General features: G+C 36.4%; 5 protein-coding genes across 9 annotated transcripts; 4 read left to right on the top strand and 1 right to left on the bottom strand.

The window, feature by feature from the left end:
* Positions 1-714: 714 nt before the first annotated feature.
* Positions 715-6,345, top strand: LOC131004370 (cationic amino acid transporter 2, vacuolar-like). The gene is made up of 14 exons (XM_057931048.1): positions 715-1,358; positions 1,788-1,989; positions 2,472-2,556; positions 2,791-2,931; positions 3,018-3,136; positions 3,270-3,366; positions 3,453-3,625; positions 3,730-3,796; positions 4,460-4,618; positions 4,747-5,023; positions 5,132-5,240; positions 5,376-5,488; positions 5,591-5,666; positions 5,771-6,345. The coding sequence occupies exons 1-14, from the start codon at positions 1,190-1,192 to the stop codon at positions 5,925-5,927; spliced, it is 1,944 nt and encodes a 647-aa protein (XP_057787031.1). The 5' UTR covers positions 715-1,189; the 3' UTR covers positions 5,928-6,345.
* A 454-nt stretch (positions 6,346-6,799) lies between these two features.
* LOC131004321 (uncharacterized protein At4g18490-like) lies at positions 6,800-13,825 on the top strand. 3 transcript variants are annotated; one of them, XM_057930977.1, is made up of 17 exons: positions 6,809-6,943; positions 7,228-7,312; positions 8,780-8,872; positions 9,263-9,386; positions 9,678-9,863; positions 9,964-10,986; positions 11,146-11,331; positions 11,401-11,520; positions 11,661-11,801; positions 12,139-12,294; positions 12,388-12,553; positions 12,702-12,769; positions 12,860-12,896; positions 13,041-13,190; positions 13,279-13,391; positions 13,486-13,575; positions 13,644-13,825. In XM_057930977.1, the coding sequence occupies exons 3-16, from the start codon at positions 8,809-8,811 to the stop codon at positions 13,538-13,540; spliced, it is 2,589 nt and encodes an 862-aa protein (XP_057786960.1). In that variant the 5' UTR covers positions 6,809-6,943; positions 7,228-7,312; positions 8,780-8,808; the 3' UTR covers positions 13,541-13,575; positions 13,644-13,825. The 3 variants fall into 3 exon arrangements, with proteins under 3 accessions (XP_057786956.1, XP_057786952.1, XP_057786960.1); XM_057930973.1 differs by having other exon boundaries at positions 6,800-6,943; positions 11,664-11,801; positions 13,279-13,825; XM_057930969.1 differs by having other exon boundaries at positions 6,800-6,943; positions 13,279-13,825.
* A 914-nt stretch (positions 13,826-14,739) lies between these two features.
* On the top strand, positions 14,740-19,048 carry LOC131004577 (NADH--cytochrome b5 reductase 1-like). 3 transcript variants are annotated; one of them, XM_057931290.1, is made up of 10 exons: positions 14,740-15,842; positions 16,191-16,317; positions 16,644-16,785; positions 16,938-17,028; positions 17,144-17,221; positions 17,535-17,615; positions 17,777-17,866; positions 18,231-18,296; positions 18,508-18,594; positions 18,681-19,048. In XM_057931290.1, the coding sequence occupies exons 2-10, from the start codon at positions 16,212-16,214 to the stop codon at positions 18,771-18,773; spliced, it is 834 nt and encodes a 277-aa protein (XP_057787273.1). In that variant the 5' UTR covers positions 14,740-15,842; positions 16,191-16,211; the 3' UTR covers positions 18,774-19,048. The 3 variants fall into 3 exon arrangements, with proteins under 3 accessions (XP_057787273.1, XP_057787277.1, XP_057787266.1); XM_057931294.1 differs by lacking the exon at positions 14,740-15,842 and adding an exon at positions 15,849-16,010; XM_057931283.1 differs by lacking the exon at positions 14,740-15,842 and adding an exon at positions 15,912-16,015.
* Positions 19,049-21,176: 2,128 nt separating this feature from the next.
* LOC131004465 (probable arabinosyltransferase ARAD1) lies at positions 21,177-22,712 on the top strand. Its single transcript, XM_057931156.1, has 2 exons — positions 21,177-21,975; positions 22,050-22,712. Exons 1-2 carry the CDS (start codon positions 21,190-21,192, stop codon positions 22,602-22,604), a joined length of 1,341 nt encoding a protein of 446 aa, XP_057787139.1. The 5' UTR covers positions 21,177-21,189; the 3' UTR covers positions 22,605-22,712.
* An 89-nt stretch (positions 22,713-22,801) lies between these two features.
* On the bottom strand, positions 22,802-26,756 carry LOC131004523 (replication factor C subunit 3). The gene is made up of 11 exons (XM_057931230.1): positions 26,432-26,756; positions 26,205-26,315; positions 25,878-25,910; positions 25,573-25,741; positions 25,129-25,310; positions 24,819-24,955; positions 24,328-24,426; positions 23,961-24,030; positions 23,778-23,852; positions 23,537-23,582; positions 22,802-23,054 (listed from the first exon to the last, which is right to left on the bottom strand). The coding sequence occupies exons 1-11, from the start codon at positions 26,513-26,515 to the stop codon at positions 22,996-22,998; spliced, it is 1,065 nt and encodes a 354-aa protein (XP_057787213.1). The 5' UTR covers positions 26,516-26,756; the 3' UTR covers positions 22,802-22,995.
* Between the last annotated feature and the right edge of the window lie 304 nt (positions 26,757-27,060).

Below are 27,060 nucleotides of genomic sequence, written 5' to 3'. Positions count from 1 at the left end.
AGCGATTAAGACTTGGGATTTAAAAATGAAAGTGGTCCTAGCAAGTAATCATCAGTCCAGTGACCCACATAATGATATACTTGGCAAAATTATTAAGTAAATAATTTACTATTTACAGGAAACATATCATATTTTCTGCCTGATAATAATAATAAATATCCATTCCCCTTCGAGAAATATATCCAAACCATTCTTCGTTTAGTTTTCTCCAGAATCTTCGCTCCGTCTTTCAGGACTCCTAATAATTATCTTCATTGTATATTAGTATTAAAAAATATCAAGTCTACTAAAAGAACTGAATCTATAGAAAAGTAGAACATTCAAAAATAAAAAAATAACTGGAATATTAAATTTGTTGACTATTACTTATGGAATCTTATTTCCGTGGACGCAAATATAAGATATAATTTGACAAAGAGCACCGCGTCATCCTATCCATGCAAATATACTTTTTAATTTTAAAGTAACATGATTTCACTGGTAACGAATCAAAATGTACTTAATAAAATAATTAAATTATTTTCCATCCGGTTTAAATTTTAATCCTTTTTTCCCCCTTATTATACATTTACTTCATACCAAGTTACCAACTATACACCTTTCGAATTAGCCAAGATGACTTTTATGTCAAATGGATGGGTAAATGAATTGTACATCTACCTTATATTTGAACAAAAACATTTATAATGGGTCAATATGCAATAATCATGTATCAAGTACTCCATTATTTCCATTGGGATTTGGAATCTCATCAACGAAACCAATAAAAAAAAATGGAAATGAGTGGACTAGAGCCGAGTTAAATGCACACATTCTTTAGCTTCATTGGGCAACCCACAACAATCAACAAAAATTCCGTCAGAATCTCGTTTCCTCTCTCTCAGCTGAATCTCTGTAACAGCAACCCCCAGCCCTCCCAATTCCCCCAAAGGCCATAATCCATCGAAAAATTCAATCTTTATCCACTTTGGGGATGCTCTGATCTTGTAATAACGTTTTCAATCATCCTTACCATAATCCCTGTTCAAGATTTTCTTGCTTGTATGGAATTCTAAACCATCAAAAAAAGGGGGAAGAGAAATCGTGTTCGAATATACACGGACGGCGAAGTTTTGGTTTCTCTTTAAAAATCTTTGGCAAGAAAATTGAATCTTAAGGCACCCAATTGAGAGATATCTCGTGGGTTGTGATGGGATTTCTTAGTGATACACAGAATGATAATGGTAATGGAAACTGTGCCGCCGGGGGTTTCATGTCTCTCGTGAGGAGGAAACAGGTTGATTCTGATCGTGCCAAGACGTCGTCGTCTCATCATCATTTGGCTAAGGCTCTCACTATTCCTCATCTCATAGCCATAGGTATGATTAAATTTCGCCATTTTATTGGCTTTGATTTTTTGTTTTTTTCTATATATTTTTTTTTGTTTTAATAACTTGTGCTTTGATGCTTGCTTTTCGATTTCTTCAGTTTTAGCTCCGTTTTATGTTATGTTATTGTTGTTGATGATGTATGTGGACGCGTTGGTTCGTTGGAGTTTGATTATCTTTTATTGGTCTTATAAGGAAAATTTTCGATTTTTATAGGTTAAAATATGCATCTATATTTTCTGTTTTGCCAGAAATCTGGCGATATGTGTTTTGAATATTTTGATAGATTTATGTTCTATGACGTCATGAAGCTAAATATAGATTTTTTCGTGTGAATTGTATGGTACAAATGCATTGACAATGGATGTGGTGATGAAATTACCTAAATTGATGTTTTGTGAGCGTTTCTTGGACTTGCAGGAGTTGGTTCAACTATCGGTGCTGGTGTATATATTCTTGTTGGTACTGTTGCAAGAGAGCACTCAGGGCCGGCGCTTACATTTTCCTTCCTGATTGCCGGAATAGCAGCTGCTCTTTCGGCATTCTGCTATGCTGAGCTAGCAAGTCGTTGCCCTTCTGCTGGAAGTGCCTATCACTATTCTTACATCTGCGTTGGAGAAGGGTATACATGTTTGAAATTTTCCGATTGGCTTAATTTTGTTTCATAGTGCCTCGTGTAGAACTTCCCTATCTCGTTTTTAGGTTTGACCGAAGCAGATAGAGACGTGTCTTTTGATTCAATACTCCATTATGGCATCTGAATCTGGCTTGTAGATTTATTGGTAGGGATCTGAACTTGCTTATGACCACGAGCTTGTCCACTCTACCAATTAGGCCACTCCCAAAGGGCTAATGCTTGATTATATTGTATATTTACATGGTTGTTCACATTTTAAACTTGGTAAAGAAATTGCTAATCAGTTGTTCTACTTTAATCTAAAACTTATTAAACTTTTTTTAATATGACGAAGTTATATTTTTTTTTTTGTCCTTTTCACTTTCTATAAGACTGGTTCAACGCTAGTGAACCTGCTGGGAAGACCAGTTTGATCACTGATTGACTTATGGAAACATCGATTTAACTTTAATACACTTTTCTTGCAGTGTTGCTTGGTTGATTGGTTGGGCATTGATTTTGGAATACACGATAGGAGGTTCGGCAGTTGCCCGTGGCATCTCACCAAATCTGGTGTGCTTTCTCTCTGACTCTCACTTTATTAGGTGAAGTTGTGAGTGTTACGATTTGTGATTTATTTGTAAAGTGGAATTTCTTAGCTATATTATAATGGGAGATCTTACTCCTAGGGCTCCAAACTTTTTGTGTTTCACAAGAGATCATTGTTTGCTATGTAGAGTCCAAACATATGGAATATAGCAAATATCTTGTTAATGCCTTGATTTTGTTATTCTCCTTTCCTTTCAGGCCTTGCTTTTTGGGGGGGCAGATAGCCTCCCTATGTTTCTAGCTCGCCATACCATCCCTGGGATTGATGTTGTAGTCGACCCTTGTGCAGCCATCTTAGTTTTTGTGGTCACTGGACTTTTATGTGTGGGAATCAAAGAGGTCTCTTTCTAATATCCTCATTTTATTCTGCGAAATTTCTCTACTCCTGATTACTACTATAACTTACTTATGCATGATTTCTGCAGAGTACATTTGTCCAAGGAATTGTCACTGCAGCAAATATTTGTGCCATGATCTTCGTCATTGTAGCCGGAGGATATTTGGGTTTCAAAACTGGATGGCCTGGTTATCAACTTCAGTCAGGGTAATTATTTGGTTCCCCTTCCCCCCCCCCCCCCCCCCCCATTTCTTTTTTTCTTTCATATCTGGATCTTTTTATTGATATGGGAAACACACTTCATGGAAAGTGAAAGTTAATAACTTCAAATACTTTTCAGATATTTTCCTTTTGGGGCTGATGGGATGCTTGCTGGTGCTTCAACTGTTTTCTTTTCATATATAGGGTTTGATTCAGTTGCTAGTACAGCAGAAGAGGTATGGAATATTATCTCAAAAAAATTCCGTGAAGATTGTAGCCTGATTGATTGGAAATCTAAAGTAGGAACTTTACTCACCTGTAGGTGAAGAATCCTCAGAGAGATTTGCCTATGGGTATTGGTCTTGCTCTGTCGATATGTTGCGCCCTGTATATGTTGGTTTCTGCAGTCATTGTTGGTTTAGTACCATATTTCGCAATGGATCCAGACACTCCCATCTCCTCAGCATTTGCTAGTCATGGTTGTAACTGGGCAGCGTAAGTAGATAGTTGTATCCTGGTCATGCATTTGGAATCTCTCAAAGCTTAGTCCATTTAAATGCTGAGCTCATTTTTCATGTCTCTAATTGGCTGTAATGCAGGTATATAGTGACGATAGGAGCTTGTACTGCTCTTTGCTCAACATTGATGGGTTCAATCCTTCCACAGGTAACTGTAATCTTTCCCAAAAATGATTGGTCTGTGTAACACTTTCATACGGTTCCCTTACCATTGAAAATCTTCTGTGATTGCCATCATATGCATCAGCAACTTGATGAAATCATAAACTTCTGATCTATATGGTTGCATTAGGTTGTGACGAGCCTCCATTCATATTCTCTTGATGCCAAACCCAGGAAAATTGTGTGCTGTGTGAATAGGGTTGACAAAGTGCTAGATACAAATTGTCATTTCTTTTTATGTGCATGTGTGCATGTTAGACCCTGTTGCTTGCTAAGATGATGATTGATAGTCTCAAGTTAAAAAAACCTTGAATTTGTTTTTCTTGTCTGTCTGCGTAAAGTATGTGAATTTAAACAATTGTATTTTGTACGGTAGTTCTCTTTTGGAACATTAAACTTCTTGCACCAAAACAATAATGTTATAGATGCTCTTTTGGTTTAGTAGCTTCACACAAAAGTTATGCCTTTTTTCATTGTGCATCATCTTTTTGTTTAATGATATATTGATACGTGTCTAATATACTGGATGGTGTATGTGAAATATATGCAAGCATCTGCAAGATTAAGCAAATATGAGATGAGTTGGTTGGACCAATTTCTGGATTAGTTTGAGATTAGTAAAATCTTTTGTTTCTGTCTGTGTTTTCAGCCACGAATACTGATGGCAATGGCCAGAGATGGATTGCTACCATCATTTTTTTCAGAAGTTAATAAAAAAACTCAAGTTCCACTGAAGAGCACTATAGTGACTGGTATTCTTGCAGCACTCTTGGCATTCTTTATGGATGTGGAAGCGTTGTCTGGAATGGTATACTTCTATTCTCTCTCTCACATAGATTCCTCTCTCTCTCTCTCACTCCCAGCAGAAATTGTCCAGCTTCATTGTTCTCTAGAATACTTATTACTGATCTTTATAGCTTATGTTTCTACTTGCAGGTTAGTGTTGGCACGCTTCTTGCATTTACTATGGTGGCAATTTCCGTGCTGATACTGAGATACATTCCACCGGATGTGGTTCCGATCCCATCATCACTTCAGGAAGCAATAGATTCAGTTTCTTCGAAGTATAGAAGCACCACTAGTCTTGTAGATTCTGATGCAGACGATGCCGATGCTAAAGCTGTTACATCAGAGAACCCTGTTCCAGTCCTAGTCAGCAAAGAAACAACTTTAGAAGATCCTCTTCTTGACAAAGTAGCTGTGCAGTTGAACTGTAAGTTCATCCTATTCCAGAATATTCACCCCTTCTACTAAGCATTTGATGAATCTTGATTCTGTTATTTCTAGGTTCTGATTTCTACTTCTTTTATAAATATTGCAGATTTCACAAATGAGGAGAACCGGCGAACTATTGCTGGCTGGGCAATCACGTGCACGTGCATTGGTGTGCTCATTCTAACTTCTGCTGCTTCAAGTCGGACCCTAATTAGGTATGTTTGGTACAATCGCCGCTTCTCAGCATCACTGAATTTATTATCACAGGGATTTCAAATGTATGTTAGGTTTTCCCATGTTATGATTTCTGCGAGCGAATTTCTTAACCAAATAAACATAATTCCTTCCAGCACTTATCGGTATTCTATTTGTGGAGTTGGCGGAGTGCTCCTTCTGTCCGGTCTCATATCGCTTACATGGATCGACCAAGATGATGCAAGGCACAGTTTTGGCCACACTGGAGGTATGTCGGATAAGATCTCAACTCGTTTGTTTCGTTCTTTTTGGTTGCTGCAGTTTCTATCACGAGTTAAACGTGCTCATCTAAGTGTCGTTTCTCTTTCAGGATTCATTTGCCCATTTGTTCCATTGCTACCTATTGCCAGCGTACTCATCAATGTCTATCTATTAATCAACCTTGGGTGAGTATTTAGACAGTAGTTATCCTTCCATATCGAATTCATAAGTTAAGTTTAGGAATCTTGGATGTTTGCTACGCTGCAATTCCCATGTGATGAATGTGCAGCGGTGATACTTGGATGCGCGTATCAGTATGGCTCGCGATAGGTGCGCTTGTGTATGCTTTGTACGGCCGCAACCACAGCTCGTTGCAGAACGTGATCTACGTTCCTGCAGCTCATGTTGATGAAATCTACGACAGCATCTCCCGACCTCACCCGTAAGCTGGTATCTCTCAAGAAGAGTACTCTGTAGTTTTAGCAGCAAGGATTTTCCGACGACGACGAATGGCTGGAGGCATATCTGGGCTCTCAGATTACCTGGATAAGATAAAAAAAAAAAACAAAAAGAAAATATAGTACAGTATTAGTGTTTCTGATCTGAGAAACACAGCCGAACTTTGATGCCATATGGTAGCATTACTTTGTCGAATTTCAGTTAATATAGCTAAATAGGGGGGAAAAGAAAAACAAAAGAAAAGAAAAAGGAAAGCAGATGAAAAGCATTATATAATCTTTGTGAATAGTTATATAGTACGTATTTAATTAGCATTATTTCTTCAGTCAGTCCTCCAACTGGACTTGTACGAACAATCTGTAAATAGTGTGGTAATTTTATTGTATTAATTATTCAAAAAAGAAATTGTGGGCTTTCTGTCAGTTTTTTATTAAGGATGAAATAATTAATTTCATCTTAATTTAAATTTGAATTAGTGTGATTTTGTCGGTTTAATTTGTGTGCTTGTGTGAGTTGTATTTCATCTCCACTTCAAGTGATGCAGGGATTTAGATATTTTGCAAGTTATCGTTATGATTCTTTTTGTTTTAAGTTGCAGAGGAGATTAAAATAGATTTGAAATAAAACATTGAATAAAAGCATTTTAGCAAAAGTTGTCGATAAATAAGTGGAGATATTATCTTCTCAAAAAAAAAAAAAAAGTGGAGATATTATAAATTATTTTTTGGATATATTTGATTTTTATCCCATTAAATAAAAGAATAATATAATGAGGTATAAATTTATCACATCACATTTTTTATATTTTTTTTTGTGAAATCCACATTTTTTTTAATAGAGAATGACGCCATCGATCAGCCGGAATTCGGCAGGGCTCCGCATTTTGCTCCATTAGTCATGTCATGTGTATATAAAACCCTACAACTCAAAATTTTAACCGCGTGTTCTATTTGGTGGCAGCTTCTCGCTCAAATTCCTGCAACTCTGATCACTCCAACTCAAGGTCTCTCTCTCTCTCTCGCTACTTCGTCTGCAACGTGTACTACCATGCATTTGTTATACTTTTCACTAATGGTCAGAATAATTGTGTGATTTCGCTCGATGAAGATATTGCTATTTTGATTTAGATCGTCAAAAATTAAGCTCAAATTCCTCTGTAACTCTTCAACAATCAGTAGTCATAGCGCGAGAGTTATCAAAATGTTCATCTCAGAGGATGATTTTATCTTCTGTTTGGATTTCGGAGTATTGCTCAGATTTTTATTGTGATTTTGTCGGATTTTCTAGACTATCGGCCATGAGAAGGCAGAGGACGATGAAGTAGAGTATTCAATTCCAGAGTTTGGGGACACAACAGCAGATTCAAGAAAAGGTATTTATGGCAGACGATTTCACTTTACATTTCTTTTTTATGGTGAAGATATTGAATGAATTTTGTTGGTGTGATTAATGAAATCCATGTTTATGCGTAAAATTGCTGAACTCACCTCTGAAATTTTGAAATAGTTGCCGAAATCATGTTTATTTGAATATGTCTGCATCTCCCGATTCCTACATTCTCGCATAGGCTCAGCGCCGCCTCGCATAGCCTCAGCGCCTCCGCACGTCGAGGCGGCCGCCTTTCGCCAACGAGGCGCATATACACAAAAATCTTACAGAGGCGCACATATTGGTGCCCTTCAGTGTCGATTTTCACAACATTGGTCGTATATACTTCTTTTTTTCACTCATTCATTTCCTTTTATTTGAATATATTTTATGGAAACAGATGTAAGGAACTTTTTATCAATGTGGTCAATTTTCTTACTATGAAATAGATTCTGATGTTCCAGTCAATGTCGAGTTATGCTGAGAGTTAATAAAATAAATTAGTAGATTACTAAACTAAAAGTTTCTGAAAAGAGGAGGATAAAGAAAGGAGAAGAAACAATGGATGAAAATATGTGTGGGAAGAGAAGCATGAGATGAATAGAAAGTGGCTGTATGCATATTGTATCAGAATCAGGATTGCCAAAGATGGTGAAATTGTTGAATAGATAGCTCATTATCTGTAGAATATGCCTACGACTCAATCATAAAAACACCACTATGTTGAATTCAATGACATAGCATTCCCTCATGCTACAGAGGACCTCGTCCTGAAGGATCAGGGACCTGAGTTCATTTAATGATTGCTAATTATTGGGACAGCCATTGCGAGTGGTGTTTGGTACATGAAAGTAGTATAGCTAGGAATTCAACTATAAAACAACTTATGTGCAGCTGCACATCCTTATACTCAATTACCTCAAGTGATTGCTAATTTTAGAGCTTTCAGCTCTTCAAGGGGTATAATGTCAGTGTTGTTCTATGATACATTTCTTCCTGGCACTAGAAAGCCCATAATTCTCTCGTCTCTAAGGTTATAAACCTGAGAGTGACCTTTTGTTCCTTTAAAAGTTGTCATTCTGCAGTGGTCATTTAGTGGCTTCCTTATCCACTCTGGATGGGTTCTTTGTAATATAAAGAAGAACAGAGATCCAGAAGATTTGTTGTTTCTTGGAGTACCCATATGAACATGCTGGAAATTTACTTCTAAAAAATAAATGCATTTGTGGAAGGGGATATAGTCTATCTTTTTGCGCCTCAGATATAGTCTATCTTTGCAAGTCTGAAATTATTCTTTAACTTATTACAGGGTTGAATAAAATATGGTTTATCCTGTTATCACACCTGAAGTTGTTTATTAATCTATATCATACCTGGTGCAATGAATAACTGTTGTTACTTGTTACTCTTTCCAATAATTATTTCGTACCTGTTTTATTTTACTTTCAAACTGAATGGTCATTCTTTGTAGAACAAAGACGTTACTAGCTGCAAACGAAGATGGCAGACCCTCAGAAGAATAATCGTGTTTCTGTCAATGTGAAGGAGAAAGATCCTTTGCAAGGTATTGCATCTGTTTTCATGATCATATCTCTAGAATGGATGGAACTTTTGTAGATTGAGAATTGTTGAGTTGGATAGTAGTGCATCTGTTTATTTAAGTTTATCACATTAGAGAGAATAACATCAGGGACCTAACAAGTCTTTCCAGTGAGGACTTGTAGAGAGTAGTCAGGCTGGATATAGAGGAACCAAAATCCTAATTGTTCCTTTTTCTGGACGAGAACTTGAATCATAATGGTTAATACTGAATATGTGGCAACTCCATTTTAACTTGGGAAACCTATATTTGTGCTTCTAGCAACGGTTTTACTGCCGCAAGTGCATTTTTTTATACATATGTATTATTCTCTGATGTAAAATCTCCCTTCATTGTTTATTTTGCTTGATGCAGATCTGGAAATTGGGAATGATTTCTTTTCTTGGAAATCAATGTCAATTGGAGAGGGGGATGGGCTGGATTTTGACATCGCTCCAGTTTCTAAGGGCAATAAGAAACTATTTAACTTTGAGAAAGCGTAATTCAATTTTTAAGTTATTCGTTTATATTTTGAAACTTTAGTAATGTATTTTGAACATTTTCATGGTTTCTGGTCTGTTTAGCATGAATATGGGCATTAATAGGCTAATTTCCTGAATTAATTTATTGATCTTCTTGCCCTCCATCTACTTGAGTTACACAGTTACTCGATTTCTGCTGATTTTCTGCTCTTAGTAAAGTTTGCATTGACGAACAGTTGTAATGTAATAGCAGCTTAAAAAGTTGCAAGTCGTAACCAGGACTAATGGAATCGCTGCAAAAATTCCAGGGATATGGATTTTAATTTGGACGCTGATTTCGGAAAGATGTCATCTTTCAATTTGGATATATCCGATCTGGATAACTCACCACCACTTAAAAAAGATGCAAAATCAAAGGAGAAGCCGCAAGAATCATCCAGTGGAAAGAATAAAGGAAAAACTGATCGCTTTGCTTTTGGATTTGATTTTGACGAGTGAGTGTGCTGATACTCCTTCAAAGTTTTTCTCCTTGCATGCTTCACTTTTGTTGAGGTCATCCTGCTATAACTCTGCACTTATCTTTCCTAAAACTAGGTTGGACGATTTCAGTTTTGACTCCCCAAAAAAAGAAGGTACAAAAGCTCAGAGTGATAACAAAGAAAGTTCTTCAAATGGAAGTGGCTGTCAAGATAAGGAAGGTTCTACTCACATAAATGAAACTGGAAGTAAGAGTACTTCAAAAGATGGACCTCAAAAGCCATCTTTACCAGAGAGCCGGATCACTTTTGACATGGATTTTGAACCCACAAGGGAAATTTGTCCTTCAAATTTTGCCATGGATGACATTGTTACTCAAGAACATTTAGCTGCAATTGATGAAGGACCAACTGGTGAAGTGAAAGGTCCTCTGGAGACAACAATATCCAGGGAAATTCCAAATATCAGTCCATCTAAAAAGTTGGTTTCCCGAGGACAAGTTGATCTTGAAGCTTGTATTACAAATGATGTAATGCTGGACTTGTCATCTGATCATCTGTCTAACGATGAGCCAAGTGGATGTAATTCATCAGCTCTGGAGAATAAGGTTGACTCTGTGGATGCAAATGCTAGTGGCTCCAACGGAGAACAAGATGGTAATATGACATTGGTTGCTGATTCAACATTTAGTTACAAACATACAATATCTAGAAACTCACAGCACCACCAGGCTGTTGCAGTCTCCGAGAACATTGATGAGACAAGTGTAGATAATTCATCAGCAGGAGAGAGCAAGGTCAGCTGTATGGATACCAATGCTAGCAGCTTAAATGGAGAACAAGATGCTAACATGGTATTGGTTGCTGGCTCACCCTGTGATTACGAACATACATCTAAAGCCTCCGAGCACGATCAGCCTGTTGTATTCTCAGAAAACATTAATGGCGAAAGGACTCAGGATGGAATCGAAAATCATGCGGAAGAAGATAGAGAAAGAGCTGAACTAGGTCAAACTAATTCACTTGTTGAAATTTCATGTACAACTGGGGATGTATCAGGGATATCCTGTGACAGTGATACACAATCTAGCAGGGAGAATCAGGAACCCTCTCACGAAATGATCAAGTCTTCATTAACCAGGTAAGGCTATATGTGCTCTTTTTTTCTTGTTCCAATTTTTTAAACTAAAGTAGTAGTGACACCATTTTATTTGTGGAAATAAATTTCACCGCACTCATGATATTGAACTACTCATTATTTTACTGATGGTTTTTTATTTGTATTGCTATGATGAGGCAGTGAGCCAGCTGATCCATTGGCCAAGCCAATTGAGAACATAACAGAACCCCTTATGAATTTCTCACGACCGTCAGTTCAGTTAGAGAAACCTGAATGTCCCATCCCGAAGGCGTCAATCCAAGCAACTTTTTCCTCATTAAGTAGTAAACAGATTACCTCTGCTCAACCAAGTCTAGTTAAAGGAAGGTCTGTATATTAATATTTCATAATAATTTATTGATTTGTTCACTCCCTCATATGGCTTGGACAAAACAGGAATGGAGATGCGGCTCAAAGTGACAGAAAACTATCCTTGCAATGTTCTAAAACACTACTGAGGGGGATTATTCCCCAGATTCAGAGTCAGAAAAGTTGCAGTCATCTAAATATTTATGGGTGAGGCTCATTGTTTGTTTCAGATAAGTCAATTTGCTATTTTATATTTCCATTGACCAACACATTATGATATAGAAGCTAAGACTAGCAAGAAATTTTCTTTTAGTAGTCTGACAATTATGCCATGATTAAACATTTAGCAGAGAGGACCCTGTTGCTGATGGTTCGCGAAACGGCAGTAACTTGAATGATTCTAGTGCAAAACAAGTTAAGGACATGGAGAAAATAAAATCTGCACCGAGGCAAAGAGAAGTGTTTACGAAAGATCTAGATAATCCCAGGTCTGGTGTTCTTTATCAAGACAACATATGCTAGAAAGAACTTTGTTGATGAAAGATTGATTCTCAGATATCATCCAAATGGTTTATACACATTCTCAAGTAATTCAGGAGACCTTGGTGACAACAGGCTTGGCACCTGAAACCAGGCCAGAAATGGTTTGGTGCTGATGGTCTACACATCTAAGCCTATTGCGGTTATAATCAGTATCATATTATAGTGTTGATATGATACAAAAAATGGTGGATTATATATTTATATTGCATTAGTCTAAGAAATTTTGAAATGAATTTATTTTTGAACCTTTCTGGAGATCTTATGCTGCCTTTTACTGTTCAGAATGGAAACTAATAGTAAAGCAGCAGAAAGCAGTGGAAATCCAAAAATATTAGCATCTATACTGTCAAATAAAAACACTTCTGCTCAAGAACACAGAACTTCTGCAACTGAAGGTGGTAGGAAGCCCCCTGATCTGTCTGGACTGAAACTTTCGAGGTGAAATCATCTTTAATCTTGAGAATTCTTGCTGTGGTTTAAATTGAGATTATTTCCACCGATCAAGTTCTCTATCCAATCTTGAACTGGCAGATTAAGCATTGATTCAACAAAATCACCAATTTTGAGAGAGATTAAACCAGTTGGAAATAGTAGTCAGAAAAGTGTTTCAGTAAGCAAAATACCATTTGGTACTGCTCATCTTTCGGACCAGTGTAGGCAAACAATTTCTACCCTATCTGTGAAGCGAGCATTAGAGGTACTTTTTTCATCGTGGTGTAGTACCTTGTATCTCCGATGAATTAAGATCAGTAACTATATTGTTATCTGTGCATTATCTTTCAGTTTGAGATATATAATTATCACCATATAATGCATGCTCTCAATGGACTTGGTTTTTCGTACAGGATGACACTGCAGATACTAGTGCCTTACATCCAGCTAAACGTCTTTCTCAATCAGTAGCTACGAGCAGGTTTCCTATCATTCCATTTGATATGATAGTTTGTTGAAATGTGACCTTCTGGATTATATACTCACGCCTGATGATCTGTGAAATATGCAGGAATTTTTTGGAAACAACAGAAAAGGTTCTCAAAAAGGTAATTTAGTGAGCGTTTAATGGAATAAGAATGAAATGCTACATGTTTATCAGTCAAGAAAGCAGTCCAGCAAGAAAGGAGCAAATAAAATGTTGAGCTACTAAGGGTAAAAGATTTGATGGCTCATGGGTTTCCAATTACTAGGCACCCATCAATCGCATGGAAGATGATCGCATCAAAAGCACAATCGGAAACTCCCATGAATTGAAGGCTAAAGGAGTAGAGATATCATCCTCGACAAAAAATGATAGCAACATTAAACTGGCTGATGCTTGCAGCAAGGAACTTGATGACGTAAGAATGATTGCCCTTTTCGTATGATTCCAGTTTTGAAGAAGCTAGCATTTGTGGAGTTCATTTTTTCCTTCGTTTTTGCTTGCAGCTTTGCGACATCCTGCGCAAGAAACATGATGAGGCCAAAGAACTACTGGCTCAAGCTATATTGAACAACAATAAGCTGCTGATGCTCAACAATCCCCAGTTGGATGAGAAGATATCCTTCAAGCTTTCCACTTCTACAGATTTTGTGGGTTCGATTTTCATAATTCATGCGAATACACACTGTGTTGGCCTTTACTACTGATAACATTCGCGCAACTCAGAATTTGTTTGCCAGATTAACAGTCGGTGGCATTCAAGGATGAAACCATCAACTTGCGCAGTTATTTTTCATATCAAGGTAGCATTTTGCCCCTTGATCTTGGTCAATTGATTTTTAATTTGCTTATCTTGACCTATGTTCTTCAGGTAACCTCGGTAGCAGCATTATCAATGATTGTGGAGAAACTTAGTCTGCTTTCTCAACTCACAATCTTTGTTTACATACTTAAACACTTCAACGGCGTCACACACATGAGCAGCGTCTCATCTCATAGCTTGCAGTGGTAATTCAATAATACGCGTATAGCCCCAATGAAATACTTAATTCATATGCTTCGAATCCTGATCCTCATAATATATATCGAAATACAAATAAACGGGCCCCTATATTCCTTGGTTCCAGATAAAGTCCACATTAATGCGCTTAATGGCGCCGTTGAAATCTTTGAAAATTCGGTAAAAGTTGCCTGCTTAACGCCGTCTAAGTAGGGCGTGCTGCGCGCACAAATTGAGGTCGATTTGGCATGCTGCCGTACTATTAATTTTTTGAGTGCTCTAATCTTTTTCCCAATTGTTTTTGGTTTTCTCAACTCTTCTCTGTTCCTTTTTAAGAAAATTCAACGTTACTGCGTTCAGTACTGGATGTCAAGCAAATTGTTAATAACGATGATTCATTGAATTCCACCAGCAGAGAATGCAGACCTCAAGAGTCAAGATTTCCCCCGATCTTTATTATTTAAACATATTAATGTGTCAAGTCAAAAAAAATAAAAAAATACTAATACTAATGTGTTGTTAGTAGTTAATAGGCGCAATATTTTTTTAAGAATACAAAGATGATGTCATATTATGAAATGAACACATATTATAAAGAAATTCCACACCATAATAGTCAAACTAATTAAGTAATTAGTACAAAGATTAGACAATATAATATTCAAATTCAAATAAATTTTAAAAACTATTCACACTTTTGTGGAAATTGAACCTAAGACTTCTAATTAAATAAAAATTTTGATGCTTCAACTTTACTATTTAGACTAGACATTATCAAAGGATGCAATGTTTTTTTAAGCGATGCAATGTTATTAATAGTTAATGAGTACAATATACACGTCAAATATTTGTGTATTATATTTCTAAATACTCTGTGGCCTTATCGTAATAACAAATAATAAAATAAATATTAATTTCTCTCTCCATCCTATAAAAATAGTCTTAAGAGAGAATGACACGAGTTTTAATAATTGTAGTTAAGTGTATTGTTAGTGAATAATGACGTTTAAATTAAATTAAAATGGTGAACCATTATATAGTAAATATGTAAATAAGTTAATATATTGAAGGTAATATACATTCATTTATTGTAGGAATAGAAATATTTTTTGTGAATATTTCAAAATAAAAAAAGAGTCAACTTTTGAGATAGCATAAAACTCAATATTTGATCATCCATCTTAAAAACAAAAAATTTGGATATTTTTGCAATTTCGGACTGTATTGTCCTTAATTTGGACGGACCAAATTGGGTTGGGTGCGCGGGTTCTGGTTGTACTTTTGGCACTAATGTTATAATTTGTGCCAAAAATACCAAATTACTTAGAACAAATAAGAACATTAGTGCCAAAAGTACCAATAGAAAAAAACCAAGTAATTTGATACTTTTGGCACAAATGACAATATTAGTGCCAAAAGCATCAAATTACTTGATTTTTTTTTAAATTCTAAGTAACTTGGTACTTTTAGCACAAATTATAACATTATTGTAAAAGAATAGAGAAAATTTATACTTCCTCCGTCCCAACGAAGATGCTACATTTCTAAATATGAAAAAAAATAAGGGACTTTAATTGCAGAATTACAACTAATTAATCACTCCCTCCTACTTTATCACTTTATTACATTTTCTCTCCTATTTTATCACTTTTATACTACACACTTAAAACACTAATCTACAACTCCTTAAATTTCGTGTTGAAAAGAAATTTATCATCTTGGGTGGAACGGGGGGAGTATTATTCAAAACAAAGGTACTTCTAAAATATTACTCCATAAAATCCACTTCTAAAATATTAGTCCATAAAATCCAAAGCGAACGTATATTAAAGTACACTTTCTGTTATTTACTTATATAGGAAATATTTGCAGTAATTGTTTTGAAAATATATGTCGCGAATAAGATTAAAAAAATTAATTCTAAACAATGATTAAATGACAAATATATTGAATATAAAACACCAAATATGGGTGTTTGTCTCTGTTTTCTGGAAGGCATCAGTGATAAAACCAGGGGCCGCAGACATTGTTGGCTAGCGGAACCTCAACTGGAGAGCTGTAGGTTGGTAGGTAGGTGATAATTTCTCTCACCAGATCTTTCTCACTCACAATTTCTTTTTCCCCACCTACTCCCATTGCTTGCGCGTACTGTTGCATTCAGCCCTATTTTCATTTACTTATTTTGTTAAATACTCTTAATTGGACTCATTGTAGCATTATTCCAAACTGTGGACTCAAGTATGGTATCCCTCTCTGCTATAAGGCATTTCTTGGCATCTTAAACAACAAATAACCGCCAACCCATTTGCTTTTCTTGGTCATTATGTCCAGATTTAGATGCTATTTATATGTATTTATTATATTCTAGTGAGAGATAGTTCTATTTTTATAAGCTCTCCCCCTTTTGTAAATTGTTAGGTGGTTTAAGTTATTGGAGCTATGGATTTCCTGGCGACATCTGAAGGCCAACTAGTAGTTGGAGTTGCCGTCGGTCTCGTAGCTATTGCTGCTGCCTACTTCTTGTTTTCCTCCAAGAAGCCTAAAGGTTTGGTTATATTTTTAGTGATTCCAATTTTATTTCATTTGAGTGAGTGTGTGTGTTTAGTGAGTATTGTCTGGTAATCTGCATGTAGCTTAGAGAAAGTATTTTTTTTATTGATTTTTTTTCCATCTCAATTAGGGATTCAATCTTTGCCTAGATTTATGCGTACAATGAGTGCAGGGTTTAAAATTTACAAATTTCTGTTTGAATTAGGGGTTTCTTCAGTTATCTACCTACTTTCTTCCAAAAAACTTTGAAGTTTTCGAGGGGATAGAATAATGTCTTTATATACATGCATATTATATGTTGCTTTCCTGGGTAATTGGCAGTGTGCTTGGATGCCGAGAATTTCAAGGAATTTAAGCTTGTGAAGAAAACACAACTCAGCCATAACGTGGCTAAGTTCAGATTTGCTCTTCCTACGCCTACTTCTGTATTGGGTCTTCCTATTGGACAACACATAAGCTGCAGGTTGAATCTCTAATTCAATTATTGTTCTCATGGTCGCTGATACATCATACATCTAGTAATTGGTATACGGGCATATTGTGTTGATTTTGGCCATTGGAAGAGAAGGCATACTTAGGCTTGATCGATAATTTTGATTGCTTTTATCGACACAGGGGTAAGGATAGTCAAGGTGAAGAGGTCATTAAACCATACACTCCAACTACTTTGGATTCTGATGTTGGATACTTTGAATTAGTTATCAAGGTGCATTTCGTATATTTGCCAACCTGTTTATTTGCTGGCATGCTGGTATACAGTATCATACTTTCACTTTTCTTGGGTCTCATTTGGTTTGCTTTATGGCATTTTGCAATTACAGATGTATCCACAAGGGAGAATGTCTCATCATTTTAGAGAAATGAAGGAAGGTGATTATTTGGCTGTTAAAGGACCAAAGGTACATGCTGTATAATATTAAGATATATTTTGCACGCTGATGATGTGATTTATAATTTTATCGGTGTCAAGGCCTTCTGATTTCCTTCCTTACTTTTGAAACGATCAAAAGTTGAATAATTTTAGGACTCCAATATGTAATATGACCTATATGTTTCTAGCCAATCTATTGTAGGGTAAAGCAGGTCTTCTACCTCTGGTTATTCATTTGCATGTGCTTGTGGCATTGAGTCGCATTCTATTATTTATGTGGACTTGATTTGGTAATGCATCTGGAAATCTACTCTTAATTTTGATTTCTTTATCAAAACTAGGGCCGCTTTAGGTATCAACCAGGCCAAGTGAGAGCATTTGGTATGCTTGCTGGAGGCTCTGGGATTACACCAATGTTCCAGGTTTATATTCAATGTCTCTTCATGTATATACATATATATTTGGGTTCAGACATATTATGTCTAGATAGATTCTTCTTTCAAACCTATGAATGTTTTAATTTCATAACTAAATTATGAATCTATCATCAACACAGTTTATACATTTTGGCATTTCTGTTTAGGTTGCCAGAGCAATCCTGGAGAACCCCAGTGACAGAACAAAGGTGCATCTGATTTATGCTAATGTTACGTCTGATGACATTCTACTAAAGGTAAGTTGTAATATCTTTTCTCCATCTGCGACTTGAATTATGCATGCTTAAAGCTGTCTATCGAAAAAAGTAACTTGAAATAGTTAGAATGACACACAATTTGAGCTTGGTGATAGCTCAGTTGCATACGGACTGGGATAATTCATGAATCTTGTGCAGTCGAAATGTCTGATAAATTTGTTGAACAAAAATTATTGCCCAGTAGCTGCAGAACGAAAGTATAAGGGAAAACTTAGTTGAATCAATTCATTGTTCTTGTTCTATGGCGTATTCATTTTACGTATATTTGGTGATAGTATGGAATAATATAAACTAGTTTTTTAACTATTTTACGATCCTGAATAACTGTAGTTTCTTGCTGCAGGATGAAATCGATGGTCTTGCCAAAAACTATCCAGACCAGTTCAAAGTTTACTATGTGCTCAATCAGGCAAGTTTACCATCTATAAATCCTAGCACGAGGCAACCTCAGCAATTACACTTTTATTCTGATTGATTTCTGCACTTGTCACTTTTTGCACAACTGTTCAGAAGCAGTAAAATGAAATAATCTATGTTATATTGAAGTGCCATAGAGCTTAAGGTTTTACAGACGACTATCCCAACTAATGGATTGTTGTTTGTTCGAAAAATTTCTATAGCCTCCTGAAGTATGGAATGGCGGGGTTGGTTTTGTGTCGAAGGAAATGATTCAGGAGCACTGCCCTCCTCCAGCCTCCGACATTAAGGTTTGAATTTAGCCATGCGAACAAATTAGAAAAGGAAAAATAGGTATGAAGTTTGAAGCAAAAAATCTGTTACTGTGATTATGCAGATTCTGAGATGTGGTCCGCCTCCAATGAACAAGGCCATGGCTGCTCATCTTGAGGCACTTAAATACTCAGCTGAGATGCAGTTCCAGTTCTAACTTTCCCAGCGGTTGTTGAGACTTGATTTTATTATCTTCTTTGGGGAAATTACTTTTGATTTGCACCTTGTAATATAGGATTTTCCGTTTTCCCCCTTATTTTTCAATTAAATTGTTGAGAAAGTGTAAACCTTTTTTTCCTCTTACCTTAAAATAAGCGATTTCCCCTGAGTTAAGTCATTAGGTCGATTCATCTCTAGTATTTTCTCTACGCAAAAATTTATGTGTGGACGTTTATAATTCTTCCGTCTCGTAAGAGTGTATCACATTTTTCATTTTCGTCCGTCCCATAAGAATGTATCACTTCTATTTGGGACATGATCTCACTTTCTTCTTTGAACCACAACCAACAAACGCTCATTTTCACTCAATACTTTATATATCATTTTTTTAAAAAAAACTCGCACCATCTATTATGTAATACACTTTTATAGAACTAATTTAGTTAAATCATAATTAGAATATAATGAAATCCTAATTAGGGTAATGAAGACGGTTCTCACCCTGCTTTTTTTTGTGTGGCACATAGACATAGTGTTTAATATGAGAGAGTATTATACTACTAATTGATTTTTACACCATTCGTTTTTTATTAAGTTTCCTGATCGTTAAATTTACACATACTAACGAAAAAAGAAATTTATGTTTATAATTTTATTAATTATCGTGATAAATGTATATATACAGTTAATTACCATATCCTGAAAAAATTAATTAAGGATAAGATAAGAAGAATATTACTTAATATATTGGATATTTATTAGGGAATAAAAATAAAATAAAATGGGACATCTATTAAAAAAATTTAAAAATTAAAAAAATTATTATTGTAATAAAAAAACAAATAGCGCGAAAATCAATTGTAGGCATCTGTTTAGACAAATACCTATAGATCGAATTTATTCTAATTTCTAGAACTGAAATCGTTTTAACTTGAATACGTTACGCATCTAGTATATATTTCACATGCAAAAAATTGTTCTCAAATTATCTAGTTTAGTCGTGGGATACCATGAGCTAAAAATAACAAAGACCAACTATCTAGGATCCATCAACACATAAGTATGAGCGATTTTTTAGGATCTATCAATTCTTGCAATTAAAGCCGGTCTAGGTTAAGACCTTTTATGAATTACTTAAAATTTTTGTGTTGACCATACGGAGTAATATTTTAAGGCAAATTTGTGAATTGGTTAAAGCCTAGCACAGAAATTTGTACCGACCATACGAATAATTAAAGGCAAATTTGTGTATTGTTATAATATAAAGACTAATTTATTTATTTATTTTCAAAGTCTTTCATGCTTCACCGTTTTGGCATATTTGACTTGTTTGGCAGCAGTCTCACCTAGCCACCGTTAACATTTAATAACAGCATCAAACTGCCATACAGTATTATCAGATCTCAAGAAATTACAGTCATGTGACTGTTTTAATGTTTTTTTATTTTTAAATGGTATAGTACTGCATAATATTTTGTATTGCAAGAAAGGAAGTTGAAAATGATAGGTCTTTGATTTTTTAGGGAATAAAAGACGTACTAGAAACACTTATTCAAGAGATAATACTTTTTGAAAATGAACTGACTTGGCTACAAATTGAATTGGTGCAGAGTTTTAAACTCCCTCCATAAACCAAACTAGTACGTTTAAGTTTAGTCAAATATTTTCTTTTTTTGAGAGCATTTAGCTTTCATATTCATGTCTCACCGAAACTACATACTAACAGGTTTCCCATTTAAAGAAATTAAATAATAAATGGAGATGAAAAGGTTACCTAAAAATATCAAATTAAAAATATTAGAAATTTAATGAAGGTTGGATCCATTTGTTCATGACATGTAGTCTGTACTTGGTGTGTGTATTTTAATTTAATTTTTTTTTAATCTATGTCAGCAAAGAGATTTTTTTTAGATAGAGTGTCCCAAAAATAGTTCAAAGAAATGTACAGACTTATTTTATAATAATACACACATATATTATTTTTGGATTTTTCGTACCTCGAGAAGGTCCATTTATTTAGTATTTATATGCACATCGTCAGCAACATAAACAATCCAAAATGCCCTCCCCCAATACAAGTGTTAGGTATTTATTACCCACAAAAGCCTCGGAAAATTAAAAAATCAGAATATTTTTGCAGTAAAAAAGAAAAAAAGAGTTTTTGTTTAATTGCATTTGACAAAGATGAGATGAGCCCGCTTCTTCAGATGCTTCCTACACTCACGCTACACAAACACCAAAAAGAAACAAAGAAATCAGCAAATTTCTTCAACAAGTAGTCCCGCGAGACAGAAAGCACCTAAATAAATAAAACCAAGAAAAGAAAGGAAAGGAAAAGAAAAGAAAACCCCCAATCTGAATCAAATATCATCTGGGTTTTGTTTTCTTCATACAAATCCCAGTCTCTCATCTCCATGCATGCAACCAAAATGTCAAGAAATCTAGGGCTCCTCCTCCTCCTAATATTCTTGATCCCAACAGCACTTGTCGTAATCTCTTCCCTAAACATGCTACGACCAAACGCCGCCTCTCATTTCATCGACGAAGCAACAAAATGCAGCACCAATAACCACCGAATCCTCAAGGTGTTCATGTACAACCTGCCCCCCGTCTTCCACTTCGGCCTATTGGGATGGAAAGGCAACGGCCACACCCTCTGGCCCGACCTCCGCCGCCGCCACATACCCCAATACCCCGGCGGCCTAAACCTGCAGCACAGCGTTGAATACTGGCTCACTCTCGACATCTTGAGCTCCCAATTCTCCAAGAATTTAAGCGGCCGCAGCGCTGTCAGAGTCGGCGATTCGCGCCAAGCCGACGTTGTTTTCGTCCCGTTTTTCGCCTCCATTAGCTACAACCGCTTCGGCAAGAACCAGAAGCGGAGCAAGAAGAGCGCCGACGATATGTTGCAGGAGAAGCTGGTGCACTTCTTGGTAGCTCAGGAGGAGTGGAAGAGGTCTGGTGGGAGAGATCACATCATCGTTGCTCATCATCCTAATAGTCTGCTCTATGCAAGAATGAAGCTCTGGCCTGCCATTTTCATCCTCGCAGATCTCGGCAGATATCCTCCCTCCCTTGCTAATGTTGACAAGGATGTCATCGCCCCTTACAACCATCTCATTCCGGCCGGCCACCAGGACTCCGGCTTCCACGGCCGCCCCACCTTGCTGTATTTTCAAGGAGCTGTGTATAGGAAAGATGTGAGCCTTCAATCATATTCAATTTTTCTTCTCACTTGTTTTGGTTGATGGATTTGTTGATTTTGGTTTTGCAGGGTGGAACGATTAGGCAAGAGCTCTTTTACATGTTGAGAGATGAAAAAGATGTGCATTTCACTTTTGGGAGCATAAAGGGTGATGGGATTAACCAGGCTTCAAAAGGGATGCACGCCTCGAAATTCTGCCTCAACATAGCCGGCGACACGCCCTCATCCAACCGCCTCTTCGACGCCATTGCTAGCCACTGTGTGCCGGTGATCATCAGCGACGACATCGAGCTGCCGTTCGAAGACATTCTCGATTACACCGAGTTCTGCGTCTTTGTCTCCACAGCAGATGCTTTGAGAGACAAATTTCTCATCAATTTCATTAGAGGCATCAGTAAAGAGGAGTGGAGTAGGATGTGGAGAGCGCTCAAACAAGTGGAGCATTACTTCGAGTTTCAGTATCCGTCGCAGAAGAACGATGCCGTTCAGATGATATGGCAGGCCATCTCCAGGAAGATTCCGGCCACCAAGAGGAAAGTTAACCGGGCGAGCCGGCTTTCTCGAATGGCTGTTGCCGGAGAGAGGAGGGCCATTGCGGCCCCTCTGCCGAGAAATTTTTGGTGACAGTTTAGCAAAACAGAGTTTACTAACTAGATGATAGCAGAATATATTACACTGTACATAATGTTCCAACCATTCATTTCTATCTCAGTCAGATTGAATTGGTGGTCATATTTTACTAGTATTTTTTTTGGTCTGTTGAGTTTTGAACTTAACAGGAACTGAAGAGGAAACAAGATTGCGACAATTAAACTGTTGAATGAGAATCAGAAATAGTGATGGATATCTCTAATGAAACATGAAACATCATCACACTGCACATACTGTAATGAGTTGGATGCAAATCGAAGTGAATGACTGCACAACTGATAACAATTGAACAGAAATCCTCTCTTAATAGGCATTTATGGAAGTTCAGCCAAACGTCTTGTCTCACGGCAGGATTTGCACGAGCTCAGCCGAATGTCTCAATGAGGAAACCCTTGTAGATGCTCATGAACTTGGCTACAAATGCTGCAATGTCGAGTAAAGCAATAGTGTAAAGTTTTACTTGTTAGTATGTAAGCAGTATCAGTTGTTATGTGCTTATACAGCTTAATCAAGGTAGACTCTAAATCAGAAGGAAATTAAAACCAAATAACCACCTCATATTCACATTCTATAAGTGAACATAAACCAAATAAGGCGTGAAGCAATGTTATCTTGGAAGAGAAATGGTCAGAATGTTCAATCTTTACTCAACACTACGAGGTAATAAGCTGAACGCGGAGAAATTAATTTAGGATGCCCAAAGCAACTAGTTAAAGAAAATTATGAAGCTGTTCAACAAGAGGATTATCATGCTGGAATTGAAAAAATTGTTAAAATTCCTATATTTCTTTTTGCATCTCACTGATCCAACATAATTATCTGAGATGAAGAGTAACACTTGAGAATTATGTCAAAATAACTGCATCAATTGTTCACACAAAAGTCAGCAAAATTACATGACGTACCTTCAAGGTGGAATATTGCTTTCTGTCCAAGACGCAATCTATGTTCCTGCGAGAAGCAAGTTAATACTGCAGTTATATCTACGGCAACTTAGTTGAGCACAAACTTTACACTACAATCCAACTCTAAATTGAAAGTCATTTTGATATACGTCACTTGTCAGAAAAAGCTGATCTTCTGCTTTCCAGTTAGAAAGGAGGGGCAGGGAGGGGAGGGGAAAATCATAGTGCAATCAGAGCTTACATAATAAGCTGCCCAATGAGAGATCTCATGCTTTAGCTCAGAGTCCAATTTCTTCAGCAATTCATGAAGCAATCTCTGCAATGAAAAGAAAACGTTCTTCAGTCTCATACTGAAAATGCTAGCTATATAATCCTTTGACTCGAAGAAGTGAATGGGGTTGGAAAAGCACTAAAAAAAGTCAACCTTTAAAATGATTTCTGGAGGGATACAATTAACAAGTAACTCGTATAGCTTTCCACGGACCTCAAACAACCTACACGAAGAAATGCATTAGACAGAGAGGCAAAGAAATCAAAGTAATAAGCTGCATTCCAAAAATATATCGGCATCGTAAAAAATGTTATCATGAAACAGCATTTCATAGGGTACTAAGATGAGCTCAGCTATAAGTCATTTATCAGCAATGATGAACTCATCAAAGCAATCCTACATGAAAATTTCATGTGCTTATACATTAACAAAACTACCTATAAGAGAAATGTAAGGAAAATAAATTAGCAATGATCTTGAACCTAAGGTGTCTTTGACAAAAAGATTGTTATTGCAAAACCTTTTAGGACTCTGCTCCTTAAATATGCTTGATGCTATTTCCGAAACATATTCCTCCCAATCCATAGGTGGTATTGCCTGGTTGGGTGCAAAAGGATACCTAATTGAAAGTCATGACATTAGCACATAGTCATGTAATCATAATAAATGCCTATAGTAGAAAGTTTATTACTCCCTCTGTCCCTGAAATAAGTTCCTCTTTGGGGACGGCACGGGTTTTAAGGAAAAGTGGTAAAGTGTATTGATAGTGGAGAAAAATGTGTTATAATTAGTATTGAGAGTGGTGAAAAAGTGTTATAATTAGTATTGGAAGTGATGAAAAAGTGAAAAGTAAGAATAAATAAAGTACTCTTATTAGTGATGAGGTAGTTATCCAAAAATGGAAAGAAAGAAAGAGGAAATTATTTGGGGGACGTCCCAAAAAGGAAAAAGAGGAACTTATTTCAGAGACGGAGGGAGTATAATTTTTATAAATGCAAAACAAATCTCAACTGTTGGACACGACAAGTCTCAAATAATAGTATTGCCCTCCTTAGGCTTCGATTAGATTGATGAGCTATTCGATCAGCAAATCCAGGTGGGAGTTGCAATGCTTCCTTCTTGCCAATAAATTCCAACACCGTTGTGATCTGACACGGAAAAATAATATATCAACACAAGTAGAGAACAAAAATATAAAAACATACTAGAAAACTACGTATAAGTTTTAAAAAAAATGTCGTAGTTGTTACACTGAACTATGACTGTGCTACATACTTAAATAAATGGAGTGAAAAATTAGATAAAAGGAAGAGATAATGACCTCTCCTTCTGTTGGTGCATTTATGCGCAAGTTCAGACAACGAGAGCGGATGGCTTCAGTGACCTTAGAAGAGCTATTACAGCAGAGAATTAGCCGACAGGATGCACTATATTTCTCCATTGTTCTTCGTAGAGAGTGCTGCGCTTCCCTTGAGAGTTTGTCAACCTCATTCAACACGAGAACTGATATGCCCAAGTCCATGTTATTGGTACAGAGAAACCAGATATAAGAACTGATTGAGATTCATCCTAATAGTTATTTCAAGAAAATTAAGAGAAAGGGAAAAGGCACTGCAGACATCATCATGAATCTGTTAAGTTGTATACATTCCTTCATACCATTTCAAGAATTATAGTTATCAAACAGCTAAAGAAGCATCAACGCCATTGATACACAAGCAAATCCTAGTCAAAAAATTGATACAGGCAAGAAGGGCAGATTTACCTTTGAAACCCTTCTTTCCCTTGGTGTCAATTGGTCGGTTCTTCGCCATTTCCTTAATTATCTCTTGAACCACATACCGATCTTGAAATCCTGCATCACTAGGATTCAGTTCAACATGATGCGTGCTTGATACTGTAGTAAGCTCTACATCAATTGCTCTTGAACCAGCCTGCGGACACAAAATTAAATGTTTACTCAAACTATAACGTCTAGAAAAATCAATCCATGCAATAACTATGGGGCAGAGCAGAAATAGCATCTCGGACTACATATTGCGTCATAAATTTTGGGTGAGAAATACTCACATCAACTCTCCAGTTTTTGTTTTCCACTTTAACCTGCAGAACAACATGAAATAAGTCAAATCAAAGCATCCTTCATCAGATAGAATAGTTTTGGATAGGCTAAACTATGTAAAAAATTTAATTTTCCACATTCTCATCGGCTAAGTAAAAGGTCAAATTACTCTCAACAGAACTCGAGAAGCAACAGAGTATGAAGTTGCTCACACTAAATCCTCATTGTTGGGGCCATATTTAGCCAATTTGCATATCTCCAAATATAAATCACTAAATTTAACCATAACAAGTCCAACGACAGCCAGAACTGAAAAACAATTACTAAAATATCACCTTGTCAGCTCCAGGACCAAATATTTGTCTGAGAAGGGCCATAATTAGGGTTTTCTTACCCGACCCGGATGGTCCATAGAATAGCAGATGGGGACAATCCTGCTCAGTCACCTGTATTCAAACAAAAAGTAAAAATTTATGGACCAAAAAAAGCAAACAAATTTTGAAGCTTCGGCCAATCGAAATTAAAAATGTGCACGAATTTGATCGATTTCATCAACGATTACCAGTTTCTTGAGATTTTGGGCAATATCTTCGTGGACCAGAACCTTGTCTAGGGTTTTGGGACGATATTTATCCACCCACAACATCTCTTCTTCAAATTCAATAAGCACCTTCTTCTTGTTGTTGTTATTTTTCAAGATTTACACACACAAACACACGCAGCGAAGGTGAGTATGGAACAACTTCTGTTCTGTGCGGGTTTGTGGGTCAAAAACTCAAGAGGGCAAGACTAGGAGTGGCGGGAAACGGTAGGTTAGGTCGGAAGCCTTTCAACTAAAGTCGCTCTTGGAAAAACAGCGATTTCCTCTGTTACTATCACTTTCTCGTGACTTTTTGGTTTGATAATATTGAATTTATTGACAACTTAGAATGGGCTTGGGCTAACATAAAAAAATGAACAGATTTGGGCTAATTATTATTGGCATAGGGGTGCAATCAATTTGAACCCACCTCATGTAGTGTCTTAAAAAATTGATTCACTATTCTTTAATTATTTCTAATAAATTATTAGTTATTCAAATTAAGAACTTTACTCTTTTTTGATTAGCTAACAAAGTATGTATCTTATGAAAAAAAAAGTACAGATAATTAATTTCCAAATAATTTAGTTGTAGAACAATTGAATAAAAAC

The sequence above is a fragment of the Salvia miltiorrhiza genome, chromosome 1 (assembly GCF_028751815.1).
Source record: "Salvia miltiorrhiza cultivar Shanhuang (shh) chromosome 1, IMPLAD_Smil_shh, whole genome shotgun sequence".
In the NCBI taxonomy this organism is placed as follows: domain Eukaryota; kingdom Viridiplantae; phylum Streptophyta; class Magnoliopsida; order Lamiales; family Lamiaceae; genus Salvia; species Salvia miltiorrhiza.
Note: the sequence above shows the minus strand (reverse complement) of the source record. Positions and strands in the feature narration are given on the sequence as shown.

What these genes read in the sequence shown, in the direction of transcription:
- LOC131004370 (XM_057931048.1), top strand. Translation starts at nt 1,190, where the DNA reads ATGGGATTTCTTAGTGATACACAGAATGATAATGGTAATGGAAACTGT. An exon ending in GTGGCATCTCACCAAATCTG is followed by an intron (nt 2,557 to 2,790) that starts GTGTGCTTTCTC and finishes CTTTCCTTTCAG; the next exon opens with GCCTTGCTTTTTGGGGGGGC. An exon ending in CATGGTTGTAACTGGGCAGC is followed by an intron (nt 3,626 to 3,729) that starts GTAAGTAGATAG and finishes GCTGTAATGCAG; the next exon opens with GTATATAGTGACGATAGGAG.
- LOC131004321 (XM_057930969.1), top strand. Translation starts at nt 8,809, where the DNA reads ATGGCAGACCCTCAGAAGAATAATCGTGTTTCTGTCAATGTGAAGGAG. An exon ending in CTATTTAACTTTGAGAAAGC is followed by an intron (nt 9,387 to 9,677) that starts GTAATTCAATTT and finishes CAAAAATTCCAG; the next exon opens with GGATATGGATTTTAATTTGG. An exon ending in TCTGGACTGAAACTTTCGAG is followed by an intron (nt 12,295 to 12,387) that starts GTGAAATCATCT and finishes TTGAACTGGCAG; the next exon opens with ATTAAGCATTGATTCAACAA.
- LOC131004577 (XM_057931290.1), top strand. Translation starts at nt 16,212, where the DNA reads ATGGATTTCCTGGCGACATCTGAAGGCCAACTAGTAGTTGGAGTTGCC. An exon ending in ACTTTGAATTAGTTATCAAG is followed by an intron (nt 17,029 to 17,143) that starts GTGCATTTCGTA and finishes TTGCAATTACAG; the next exon opens with ATGTATCCACAAGGGAGAAT. An exon ending in CTCCAGCCTCCGACATTAAG is followed by an intron (nt 18,595 to 18,680) that starts GTTTGAATTTAG and finishes GTGATTATGCAG; the next exon opens with ATTCTGAGATGTGGTCCGCC.
- LOC131004465 (XM_057931156.1), top strand. Translation starts at nt 21,190, where the DNA reads ATGCATGCAACCAAAATGTCAAGAAATCTAGGGCTCCTCCTCCTCCTA. An exon ending in GAGCTGTGTATAGGAAAGAT is followed by an intron (nt 21,976 to 22,049) that starts GTGAGCCTTCAA and finishes TTGGTTTTGCAG; the next exon opens with GGTGGAACGATTAGGCAAGA.
- LOC131004523 (XM_057931230.1), bottom strand. Translation starts at nt 26,515, where the DNA reads ATGTTGTGGGTGGATAAATATCGTCCCAAAACCCTAGACAAGGTTCTG. An exon ending in TTGGTCCTGGAGCTGACAAG is followed by an intron (nt 25,911 to 26,204) that starts GTGATATTTTAG and finishes GTTGTTCTGCAG; the next exon opens with GTTAAAGTGGAAAACAAAAA. An exon ending in AAGGAGCAGAGTCCTAAAAG is followed by an intron (nt 24,031 to 24,327) that starts GTTTTGCAATAA and finishes TTCTTCGTGTAG; the next exon opens with GTTGTTTGAGGTCCGTGGAA.